Source organism: Cydia pomonella, chromosome 28 (assembly GCF_033807575.1).
Source record: "Cydia pomonella isolate Wapato2018A chromosome 28, ilCydPomo1, whole genome shotgun sequence".
Lineage (NCBI taxonomy): Eukaryota > Metazoa > Arthropoda > Insecta > Lepidoptera > Tortricidae > Cydia > Cydia pomonella.
In genome coordinates, this window is record NC_084730.1 from 5,118,166 (window position 1) to 5,131,599 (window position 13,434).

At 34.6% G+C, this 13,434-nt stretch overlaps 1 protein-coding gene across 1 annotated transcript in view; it reads left to right on the forward strand.

Annotated features, from left to right (window-relative positions):
• The window catches only part of LOC133533065 (uncharacterized), a 43,829-nt gene extending 30,792 nt beyond the window's left edge, over positions 1 to 13,037 (forward strand). Inside the window, exons 7-11 of the mRNA XM_061872003.1 lie at positions 606 to 692; positions 1,636 to 1,704; positions 2,827 to 2,907; positions 4,966 to 5,045; positions 5,477 to 13,037. Coding sequence (XP_061727987.1) covers positions 606 to 692; positions 1,636 to 1,704; positions 2,827 to 2,907; positions 4,966 to 5,045; positions 5,477 to 5,500 — 341 coding nt within the window. The 3' untranslated portion in view covers positions 5,501 to 13,037. The remainder of the gene's footprint in view (positions 1 to 605; positions 693 to 1,635; positions 1,705 to 2,826; positions 2,908 to 4,965; positions 5,046 to 5,476) is intronic.
• The last annotated feature ends 397 nt before the right edge of the window (positions 13,038 to 13,434 follow it).

The window sequence follows — 13,434 nt, forward strand, 5'->3', positions numbered from 1 at the left end:
GTCGGATTGTATAATCCGCCGTATTACATTACGGCTAGCTGTTATCAAAAACAAGGCCGTTTTGAAATGCGGCGGCTCAACGATTAGCCAGATTGTCATTGTGATACGTTCGTCAATAAGGCGGCTCACGTTTAGCCGCATCGCATCGTACTACTATTTAGTTTGTAGGGTGACCATACTTACAAAATAAAACAATGTTGAAATGAAAATCAAATTTAATAAGAAAATGCTAACGATTTTCCTTGCCAATCAAGAATTATCATAGTTATTTATACTAAATAAAAATTGTTGTTATGTCAGGCAGCGCCACTGGTGTTTAAAAAGGGGAACTAAAAACTGTCAAAGAGGCGGCTAATGACTCGCTGTATTACATTATGGCGGATACATTCCGGCGGATTTTCATTCAGCCGCATTCAATCCGGCTAATCGTTGAACCGCCTCATTTCAAAACGGCCCTGTTTTTGATAACGGCTAGCCATAATGTAATACGGCGGATTATACCATCGGACTGCGACACCCATACCTCTCTTTTGGGCAAAGTTTAAGGACATACCCGGGTCCATTGATGATGGCGTGATGTTGTACTGAACGTCGTATTATTGTAGATGCGGGCATGTACGAGACGCAGCGGCGCTTGGCGCAGCAACGTTCCTTGGAGCTGATGCCGCCGCAAGTCAAGCAGGAGCCCGAAGGTAACTCCACCGGTCACTAACCTAATGTACAATCTACTAGTTTTTTTTATTTTTATTGAGAAGCAAACATTTATTCAGTAACATTAATCAGTAGATTAAGCAGAAGTAAGACATATAGTTTCCTTAAATTACATATCAAAATACGATGCTAATGCACTTTTTAAATACAAAAAAAAATGCAAACAATTTTTACAATCATGTGAAATTTAAGCTAACAAAGAATGGTACCCAACTGTCCGGTTCCGATTTGATTTATATTTATTTATGTTATAGAGTAGTCTAAAATAATAGACATGTATTTTTTTTTAGCTGCCCAAACTCAACCTATTGGGAGAAATTGTCCTCCAAAGTAGTAAAAAGTTACTAAATCTTCTAACTCCTATAGAAAGTGATGCTCAAGCAACTTGCTATGCTAGTTAATGGCTGGTTTGAGTATATGTTTGCGGGAGTTGAGATACTTACCAATTTTCGTGAATTATTTACGTTTTATAGTAAAAAAGTATTATTTTAGATGACTCATAGAAAAAGTATTGTATACAATAGTGAAATAATCAAGCTTTTCAATCTCGTACCTTACTTAGGCAACTCATCAAGCTTCGTTGCCTAACTCGACTGAGAAGCTCTCTATTATATCACAATTGTATAAAATGCTGTTACGTGACTCCAACATAATGAAAGGCATTAAAATGAGTGTGGATTTAATTACATACACATTGTTTTATCTACACACATAAATATTAAATTAAATTATGATTTAATTCATGCATGACCCATATAAGTGTTAGTAACAAGCTTAAATATTAATGTTACCGAATAAATAACACATGAATAAATGCCCTTACCAGGATTTCAACCCGGGACCATCGGCTTCATAGGCAGGGTCACTACCAACTAGGCCAGATAGGTCGTTAATAAATGAATGATGTGTTACGTTTTGTTGCAGGCTGTGAAAATGTGATGCAACCACAGGGGAGCCCCTACGGCTACTCCAACGGACTCAATGGTGTACAGGGTGAGTCATTTTCATTACACTGGACTATACAGGATGTTTGGCACATGACCCGTCAAAATTTGGGGCGTCGGTGGTATCATTTCCTTGCTTTCCGTCCTTGGAACCTTGGTCCTAGGAGCCACGGTTCTGGTGATACGATTTCTTAAATGTTTCTCCTAATTACCCAAAATCTGATATTCGAAACCCCATAACTTCTTTTTGTGTATGGTCAGAGAGAAATTCAAAATCAAAAATTCAAAATTCAAAAATTTATTCTGCAAGTAGGCCTCAAGGGCTCTTTTACAAGTCAATACAACATTTATAGTAACATCATATAGTGACATGAAAAATACATAACAACATTTATAAATACAACAGCTGGGTATACATTACATTATAATAATCTTAAAATAAATTATTACTACAATACAATAGAGATGTATAATCTCTATGGTTAAAAATACATTAAATCTGGAGATGTAAAAGGTCCCCAATGTCAGAGTACTAATTCTAATAAGACTTGGAAGTGTAAAGTCTCTCCAAGTGTCAAAATAAAATTACTGAATAAATAAATCGCGTCTGGACTGGACTGTTAAGCGAGAATTAAGACCAAGAGTGCTCATTCCATACAACGGTTTTGTTCCCAAAAATACTATTATTTTCGTAGTCTACATCTAGCGTCAAGTAGCGAAACTCTCAGTACTGCTACTCGACAATAGATGTCGCGGCAAACAAAATGTCTAATGCTCAACGATTTTCAGCTAATATTATAACCAGAGTAAACGTAGGAGTTGAAAATAGAGTTCCGGTCCGTCACTTTTTTATAATAACCAAATTTAACACATATCAGTGTAAGTATAAGGATCAAAGTCAAATGGCGTTCTAAGTTTTAATTATGTGTCGAAAGATGGCAGTAAATTTACTGTGGCTTCAAAATTTTCTTTGACAATTCACCTCTATTTTAAATTCTCTGACATAAATACATAGTTATATACATAGAAAACACCCATGACTCAGGAACAAATATCACACAAATAAATGCCCTTACCGAGATTCGAACCAGGGACAGCTTCATAGGCAACTAAAAATATCCAAAAAGTATATTATTATGCAACGATTGTATAACATAGTATTGTGTTGCAGGATACTACGAGCAGCTGTCGCGGCCGGGGCCCGAGATGCTCATCGCCAAGCAGAACGCGTTGGCTGCGCACACGCAACTCTGTAAGTTATATTTGACATACAGTTCAGAATCATTACATTATGGAAGGTGGAGGTATGGAATTAAATCTCCATATACCAAAAAGTGTCATCAAAAAACCTTAAATAGGTGGCGCTGCAATACCTAGAATACTTGAAAATAGATCAAATCATCGACAGCGCACTTCACTCCGTCAATAACGCCTAGGTTCTTACCTACTCTAGCGCTACTCTGGAGAGATTTGGAACTATTATTTATAGCTGACAGCTGGACACTTACAACAGTTCTACCATAAGAGATTTCACTCCTTTTAAATCCACACTCCATAATATTCTTATGACAGATTTATAACTTCTACGGTAAAATCCAGGGATCGGAAACCGGTATTTTTTGTATGGGAACGAAAACGGTATTTTTTCGTTCTTTGTTAATTATTTCATTCCTAATCGGGCAATCTAATAATACGAAGTCGTTATCTAAAAACACAACTGAATCCTACATTTTGAGTATAAAATAAACCGAAATATATCGTTATTTCGATGTTTTTGCAAAAAACCGGTTCCGATCCCTGGTAGAATCCGCATATAACTTGGAGTATTTAACAGCCGGAGTCGCCTTTAAGAGCTTACGCCTCTGTCGAAAACCTCGGCCAATGGTCATACTTATTGGGGCTTGTGCACAAATCACGCGAGGTTTTTTTCGGCTACTTTTTGACCCCTCCCTCCCCCTCGGTGATATTTGGTGAGGTTCTTGGCTACCCCTCCCTCCCCCACATATCCTCACGTGTATTTTTTTAAACTTTCATTCGACCTAATTTTAGGATAAATAGTATTGTATATAGTAAATCTTGTTTATTTTTCTACGTTCGTTATAAATGTGATGATATTTTCGTAAAATAGACTCGTTATTTTGAAGTTAGAAGTGAAGATGTATGCTTAACGAAAATTTATATTTAGTTTTCGTTCACTGTAGAAAAATACACGTGAGATCTCCTTATACCCCCCCTCCTCCAACGTGATCTGTCGTGATTTTTTCATAAACACGGTGTTTTTATGAAACTTCGTTTCTTTTTTAAGTTTTTTTTTCGTAGTTTCGTTTTTCTTTCTTCTAGTATTTTTCATAAATATTCATAGCATAATATATTTTCAAATTACTGTAAATTTAACTTTTTAATTCTGAATATCACTGTATTAAAGCCAGACCAGAAATATAAATAACCTTTATCAAGAGGGCGCTGTTATTCTCATGTATATGGTGACAGTTCAGTTTAGTATGAAAAATTAAGTTCCAATTAAATTCCGCAATAGATAGATAGATAGATAATAGTTTATTCATCACACATGGTAATAGGTACATTTAAAATATACATCATGTACATAATATCTATACTACTAACAAGTGCTACTAGTCAGGCATTTTTAAACTAAAGTGCATGCATGTCATAATTTGTAACATTTACACTTCATTAAATTCATTAATGTTATACAAAGTCTTGTTTAATAATAGGTCTTTCACTTTAGCACGAAACACTGTCAGTCTTGGTTCTGTTTTGAGATGTTGGGGTAATCTGTTATACAGTTTACGACCAATAACTCCTGGCATTTTTTTTGACATAGCGAGCTTGTGGGGGCTTAAACAGAGGTCGTTTGGATAACGATTCGGGCGCTCAGATGCTCCTTTCTTTCGAAACATGTGTATATTCTTCCGAACAAACATAATAGTTTCAAATATGTATTGAGCCACTGACGTCATGATTTTCAGGGTTTTGAAAAATTCTCGGCATGTGTCTTTGTATCCGGCATTCATGATCACTCTTATAGCCTGCTTTTGCATTTTCAATACTCTCTCATGGTCTGATGAGTTTCCCCACAGTATTATACCATATGACAAAATGGAGTGTACATAAGCATAATATGATTGAATTAGACACTCACGTGAAATAATTGTACGTAGTTGTTTAAGGGCGTAAACGCCAGTTGCCGTGCAATATGGCGCGTTATCAATGATCATATATTACTGGTCAGGCTTTACTCAAGGTTGTCTATACTATATTTTTTAAACTTCGCTTTATATATTTTCAGGGCAGAACACAATGAAGAGACCATTCTTCTATAGCGAAAGCCCACACTACAACGGCCCGCCCTTACTGCATAGATACGAGGTAACATATTATTATTTATATATAAATATCAACTGTCGCAAATTTAATAGACGGGGTTTAAAATGTGTTTCAGAAAGTTGTTTATTAGAATTTTGTATTGCATAATGTTACTTGGTAGAAATATCGTTTCGCAGAAATACTTTTGGCAAACTGCTTTTCGCATAATATTACTTCGCAGAATATTATTTGCCAAAGAACCCTAACCTAACCCACTTAGAAAATTCTGCCAAATGAATATAATGCGAAATGACTATTATGGCTAGTGCTAGTATATATGTAAGTATGCGAAAATATCATTCGACTAAAAGTTATTCTGCGATACATGTAATGTGAAGTGTATTTCTGCCAGATGAGGGTAACCCCTTCCTACCACACATAAATAAATACTCCTTTTTTAATTATCATATTTTTATATTATAATTGCTTTCCAGGACATACCAAGAATCCTTCAGTGAGTAACATTCCAAAGCGGCGGTGAATAATAAATATATTATAATATAAAGTTAATAATAATTGTAAAACTGTTCTCTTAAAGACGATAATCTCTACGTTTTCTTTTGTAATAATATATTTTTTATCGTGTTGAAGATATTGTGGCTACAGTCCTTTATTTGGGAAATAATTACAACAAAAAACACCATTTTATATGTTGAATGCTCAAATACTACCTATTTTCCAAAATATATTTCACAAACTTGACAATTGTCATCTGATAATGATAATTTGCCGAATAGTTTTGCCAAAGTGTCATTGTCATTAAACGTTTTGGCAAATTGACAAAGCGTAAAATGTGACAAATGTCAACAACAATTCGTGTTACACTAATCTAATACTGAATACGTAACATCGTTAACACTTATATTTATCACATAGTTTGGGTATGATGATAGCTGTAATCTCCATACAATTTAAATATAAATTGTATTGAGATGACAGCTATCACCGTACATAAGGTATGTGAAAAATACTATATATAACTGACCAATCATAAATCTTATCCGCTGAGACTCTGTCATATTAGTCTGAACGTGCGGTTTTATATTATTTCAAAAATTATTGCTATAAAGGACTGTAGAGCCAAAAGTCACTCTAAGCAATCTAATATAAAATAAACGTTGAAAATTGTACAAACTACAATAAAAATGATGGCATTTTTCGCTTATGTATCAGTATGAAACTACGTACAATAATTACGGATTACGAATATTTTTAAATTTATAATTTTTAATCATGAACACACTTATATGAGTTATATGTGACGTTCTCAAGCAAAAGGTGCCACTTTGTCGCTTACCATAAGGACGAAATTTTCTCGTATATTTATACGAATAACCTGTCAGAGAGTCCTTATGGCAAACGACAATGTACCTTTTCCTTGAGAACGACACAATTATGTTTAGTTTTTGATGAAGATATCTAAAATAAAGTACTCGATATAAATATAAGGCTCTAAGGCCTGATAATTGTTAAAAATCATATTGTAAAAGTCGAAAATGTTATCATTTTAAAATATTTCATACTGTGACATAACGCTGCAGTTATGTTAAGATACAAATCGGAAAACTAATTTTATATGAAAGGGAAAGAGTTTTTTTTTAAATTAACGTATTGTAAAGTAAGTAAGTAATCATTTATTGCATACCATGGTATAATACAGGTTGTTACAGGTGATAAAAGAGTTCACATGGCACCCCGCATGCATGGCATGGTTGTAAAACTTATATTAAAAAAAAAAACTTTGTGATTTGTTAGAAAACTGGCTCCCATTTTATCAACTTGACACTGAAAATTCGGGCCCGAATGTAACTTCTGACACTAGAAGTAGCGTTTCAAGTGTCAGATGACAATTGTCAGGTTGGCAAAATAAGGGCCTGTTATTCTGTAAAATTGGTGTTACTTGGAAATATTTAGTATTTTCTGAACTCTTAGCAAAGCTGCAGCAATTTTTTTACCAAATTGACTCAATTATCTCTGTGTGATAAATTTCTATTTGATTTAATCAAATTATATTTTTCATGAAATCAAATTATTCAGATGCATGTATATTATTTTGTTTGTTATGTAATTTTTTTATATTATGTTTGATTTATTTTTAAAAAATTAAAATATATTTATGTAACGCGATAATAGTTTAGTTATAATATAATAGTTACCATTAAGTTGATGGATATGCCATTATGTAAAAGTCATTTATACTTTACTGAGATACCGTCATACATTTGTAGGTATGATTGAATAGATTGAGAAAACTATGGTCTCTTGTCAATATGGCAAAAAAAAACTAGTTCGCCAGTCATGCAACTCAAATTTTTTTTTTACAGATTAAACTAATTTTACGAATAAAACTGTCGTGAGACATACTAACATTAAATTTATTTAATGGTTTAAACTCACGTGTCTTTAGTCACTCGCGCGACATGTTTCGGAGAGCCTCAACCGGAACTCTCAGCGCGTGCGCAGCAGTACGCGAAGTGCGGCCGTCGTTAACGCTGCTCGCAGTGTTAGTACTTGGGAAAGGAGACCTAGGCTCTCCGAAACATGTCGCGCGAGTGACGAATAACACGCGAGTGTAAACCGTAAAATCAGTTTAATGTTAGTATGTCTCACGACAGTTTAATATAGATTTTTTTACAGATGTCGATTTTAATTGCGGCTACCAACTAATGACATTGACAAGGGCCCATGTTGTACAAATGTCAATGTTGGATATACAAAGACAACATAACTGACTGAACTGGGCGCGTAGCCAAAATGCCAATCGATTGCGCGTAGCGAACGAAACGCAACTGTCTGTCGCACTAATATGGAAGAGTGATAGCGAGAGACTACCGTACCGTCCGCTCCGATTGGCATCTTGGCTAGGCACCATGGGGACCTAGCCAAGATGACAATCGTTACTAGAACACGCCAATCGAATCTTAAATAACTTATGGAAATAATCATGTGACTTCGTGGTACATTTTTACTTTTCGTTTGGCATTTATCGATATACGATTGTCAATTTGGGTGGGCTCCCTGGACCATGATAGATGTGGTTATCGACGTGACAAGCATAAGTGACGTACGCTTTCGTCCAAGTTTACTGACTTCTCTACGTGATAATTACAGTGTTCGTCTCTCTCAGTCGTGAGATGTTAAAAAATCACGTTCGCTCTATCGTGATGTAATTTTTTAGGATACTTCCGCAGGTATGATTCACGGAGATTGACTATGCAATTGTCATTTTCGCAAAAGTTATTGTCATCTTTGCAAATTGTAATGACTGTTGACAACTGGCGAATTGTCAGTTGTGTTGTATTTGTAATACAGTCAGCATAGATTAGGATATGAGACTACGTACCAAAAATATCTACCATTCTCTCAGTTACAAGACATATGTGACTATAACTATACGGATAACACTAGCGTTGTTAACATATGTTGAATTTTTTTAATAAATCTAGTTAAACAGAAAATGAACAATTTATCACAATAAATTGGAAACATAAAAAATATATGGGAATAATAATAAAAAAAGGTTTAAATTAAGTTTTTTTAAACGTCCGAAAAGGAAAATAAATAATCATTCGATTCCTTACATTTTATAAAAAAAAAAACAATATTGTTACAATAATATACATAAACGCAATATTTCACCGACAAAATCGCAATTTCCTTCTTTATTACCATTCATCGAAACGGCCTTTCTTGTTCTTCTTAGCGTGATGATGTATTGCCATTTTATTATTTATTGCCAGACTGACTATCATTTGTGACTTTTATATTGCTTTAACGCCCGGTTTGACGACCGGTTTGGCCTAGTGGGTAGTGACCCTGCCTACGAAACTGATGGTCCCGGGTTCAAATCCTGGTAAGGGCATTTATTCGTGTGATGAGCATGGATATTTGTTCCTGAGTCGTGGGTGTTTTCTATGTATTTAAGTATTTATAAATATTTATATATTATATATATCGTTGTCTAAGTACCCTCAACACAAGCCTTATTGAGCTTACTATGGGACTTAGTCAATTTGTGTAATAATGTCCTATAATATTTATTTATTTATTTATTTATTTAATGGGTCCCATACAGACATTTGATCCTCAAAATAAACCTAATCGATTGATAACATTAATAAAAAAAATACCCTTAGTATAAAATATACTTTTGAACACGCACTTTAAATATAAATAAAATAATTAATAACAGTACCCTTACACATTATACAGTCGCTATCAGATATATCGGAGCGGCCGAGGCTCTCAAAAATATCTGAACGCGCACTCTTGCTCCGTGACAATAGAGGCCTGTTCAGATATTTATGAGCACTTAAGCCGCTCTGATATATCTGATGGCGACTGTACAGTCAGCGTCAAATACTTTGTAGCAACCAAATTAGCCAAATAGTTCGATACACCATATATTTAGTATCGTGGAAACAGGTACATATAATTTGAATGACTATAAGAGGGTGGAAGATATTTTTGTCATGTTGTATTAGCTACTATAGCTGACTGTACATTTGTGGAGTGCCAATCATATTCAGTGACTCGTTTAGAAAGGGAATATGGAGTGATATTGATCGAATTTACACGCGGAAACGGTATCGTAGATGTAAGGTTATATAACGTCACAACACTTTTTTGGTAATTAATATACCGTAAATCGACTATAGACCAAAATTAATGCATAGCTGGGAGCAAAAAGTTGTTATAACGCATTCACTGTCAGGGGGCGTGGCCTAGGAACAAACTTGTATGACGTTGAACGCATATATGCGTCGGTGGCAGTGAATGCGTTAAATCAAATCGAAGAAACATCCGTTCAAAGTGACCACGCGTACATACGTAAGGTTCGTGTCATCCACGATGACGCGCGGATTTGTCAAATCTAAACTTTAATATCATGACAATACGACTCAAGGCAAGCGTCGTGAATGACACGATCTATTTTAAAAAAAATTACACCACACTTTTTAATTTGGAAATGATTATGTTTTTACGAGCTCTTTCGAATCTTAATTTCCATTCTGTTACCATTTTTCATTGACTTTGTATGGCGGTAACGAAATGGAATAAAATATGTATGAACATTTTGGAACACTTTTTTTTTTATTAGGATCGCAAGAGTTCGTGATTCTAAGTAGAAATAGCATAACGATTTCCAAATCTGAAAAAAAAGTAGTGTACAATTTTATGTAAAAATTTCTACATACGTCTGTAATCTATAGGCTACGGTGTCCGATTACTATTAAACTCGTAGATTTGTTTGCCATTTTCGTCGCTTAAATGAATAACCCTCTTATTCATAAACGTCTACTAAAGTTGACAAGCCGCTAAAAATCGTTTGTCCCTTTCCATCATACCAATACATCGGAAAGGGACAAACGATAATTAGCGGCTTGTCAACTTTAGTAGACGTTTATGAATAAGGGGGTATAAATTTACTTTACTAACAATTTGCGGTCTATAGTCGAAAGGGAATAATACCTTATTTCAAAAAATCTTGCCAAAGTTTGTCAAAAAAAAATACACGCATAATTTAGCGTGTTTGTCGTAATCGCGCTAGCTTAAATAGGTTTGAAATAAAAATAAAAAAATTAAGATTGTACTAGCCTACCGTTATATTATTAGAGCTACTAAAGTTTACTACAGTGAATATTTACATCATATAATTTAGTAGGCCTAGCACAGGACTGATCGCCCGTCCCTTTCTAATTAACGCAGTTAGAAAGAGACGGGTAGAAACACTCATGTGACACCCTTAATATAGCAACATTCATAGACTATGAAGACCGCTTAGCGTTGCTTGCTAGTCTTCGTAGGCTACTGTGGTCAAAATCGAGAAAAAAAAAACTGTCCAAAAATCTAATTTACCAAGGAGCAAGTACAGTCAGCGTCAAATACTTTGTAGCAGTCAAAATGGCCAAATAGTTCGGTACACCATACTAAATATATGGTGTACCGAACTATTTGGCTACTTTGGTTGCTACAAAGTATTTGACGCTGACTGTACCAGGGCCTCATATGAGTTACGAGAAGGTGTAGTTGTCCAGCCAGCCAGGTAGCTGTCGCGCGACTCCGTGCTAGGCGTACAGGTAGAGGCCCCAAAGGGCATAAACACGAATAACACTATAGAAATATTCGCCAAAGTGCGATTGGCCTTGGTAGCTGAGTAGCTATAGCGGTGGGGTGGTGTCTCATAGTCGCGAAGTTCGAATTTCTTTCAAAAAATAGAAAATTATGAAGTTTATATTTCAGACCTATCTTCTTAGTGTGACATTCGACTTTATATATTTTTGTTTGGTGCTCGTAATATTAGTTTTCCTTCCGAATTTTCTGCATTTTTCATAGTTGTTAATGATGGAGTACAATGTTTCTGGAATATTGTCGCGCACAGTAGGAAGATCGCTAGAGTATGTAGCAACGTTTAAGATAACATATTGGGGGTCGAAAGTGACACGGGTTCGAATTTAACCCCTGGGGAGTGCTCCCCAAATTTTATCCAATTGTAATTGTTATTTTTTTAGTTTAGGTATCGAAAAGGACCCTAAACAATTTTACCTAATTTTGCTATTTTTGGGTGAAATTTGGGGTTTTTGCTACCCCATTTTATTTACCATATTATTAGTAGGTTAAGGAAGGTGGGTAGATATTTTTGAATAATGCAAGAGCGTGCATTTGAAGACCGGAGTCTTGTATCTATTATAAATAAATCGAAAAGATATTTATATTGAGAAATATATATTTTGAATTTTATATAAGCGGGATGGACCGGGATTTTTTGTGTCGTGCAATTTGTTTTCTTATGTTTGCAAAAGAAAAACAAATGAAAATGCATGTGACACTTTTTGAAGCGCCCTTAGCATTGACCATCGGGCGATCTGTATGCTTTTTTTCGCAACCTAGTGTTTTAAATAAAATCTGTACTTTATAAATAAAATTATTTCGAACATTGATTCTAAATATATTTTCGCAATAAAAAAGTGAAATGTTTATGAATACTTTAATATTGTTAATGTAAATAAAACGTGAGAAAACAATTTGCACATGCCAGTGGATCTTTTAAGGTTACCCTATAGAGATTATAGATCAAATGGAAACTTTCGCATGCCAATAAGGATCTTTTGTCATAAAAATATAATCAAAAATGGCCCTTATTGACAACCTATTGGACTTTTGTCTGAAAACTTGACATGTTTGCCTCAATATGTAATAGAGAAACATTTAAAACGATTAGGATTCAAAATTAAATGTTTTAATAACAATACTAAACCGTTGAATAAGTGTATATTACTGTAAAAAATACAATTGTTATTTTTTAAGATCTTTGGGAGTTGAAAAGACACCCAAAGTCCTATTGGGGATCGAAAAAGACCCTAAACAATTTTAGCAAATTATGGATTTGGATATTATTTTGAATTTTATCTCTTAGACATACTATTAATAATTAAGTACTATAAATTTATGGGTTAGCCTTAAAACTACAGGCGTTGTGCGCTCTTTATTGACCAAAGCTGTGAAATTCGATGCAAAGATCGTTAATTATAAATAATATTATGAATACACACATTTTATTTACAATCAATACGCAAATTATACTTTAAAAGTAGTGTTGTTATAATATTGAGCTGGTTAATAATAGCGTACTTTTTTTCTTGTCTACGACTAATTTTTTATCTTTTTTTTCTTGTCATAAGTCGAGAACATTATATATTAAATAAAATGTGTGTATGGGTCTCGGTTCATATACTAATCGGTTCACTCTGACATATATTGCATAGTTACTTAACCTAAAAATACATTTGTCATATTTTTTCATATTACCTATTCACGCTTGGCTGTGATTTTAGAAGTTATTAGTATTTTTATGTTTTTTTTTTTCAATCATGTAGCAACACTATACCAATGAGTAAGAAAAAAAATTGACAACCGGGATAAATGGCGCTGCGACAGATTTTGTGGTCACTGGATTGTCAAATGCTAACTTTTGACATTCTGTTTCAGCATAATGTATAGAACCGTACAGCGCTATCTATGTCAGATGTCAAATTGGATTTTTCCAATTTGCCTTAGACTTCACATCTTATAGGGAGCGTGCATGAACTGTAGGAGGCAGCACAGGAGCCGTCAGATTTTTGGCGCGAGACGTAAATGTGATGTTTATTGTTCCGATGTAGCCCACACGATGGCAGAACCTACTATGCACAAGAAATCACGTGATGTGTACATGTGCATGTTTATGGTTCCGATTCAGGCCACAAGATGGCAGACCCTCCAACGCGCACGGTCCCTATAGAATCAGAGAATCTTTTAGTTGTTATACAGGTTGTAAAAGTCACCTGCAATAATTTACGGGGTAAATATATATAGGTCATACTGAGCAACTTTTACTATTGGACCAATTCCG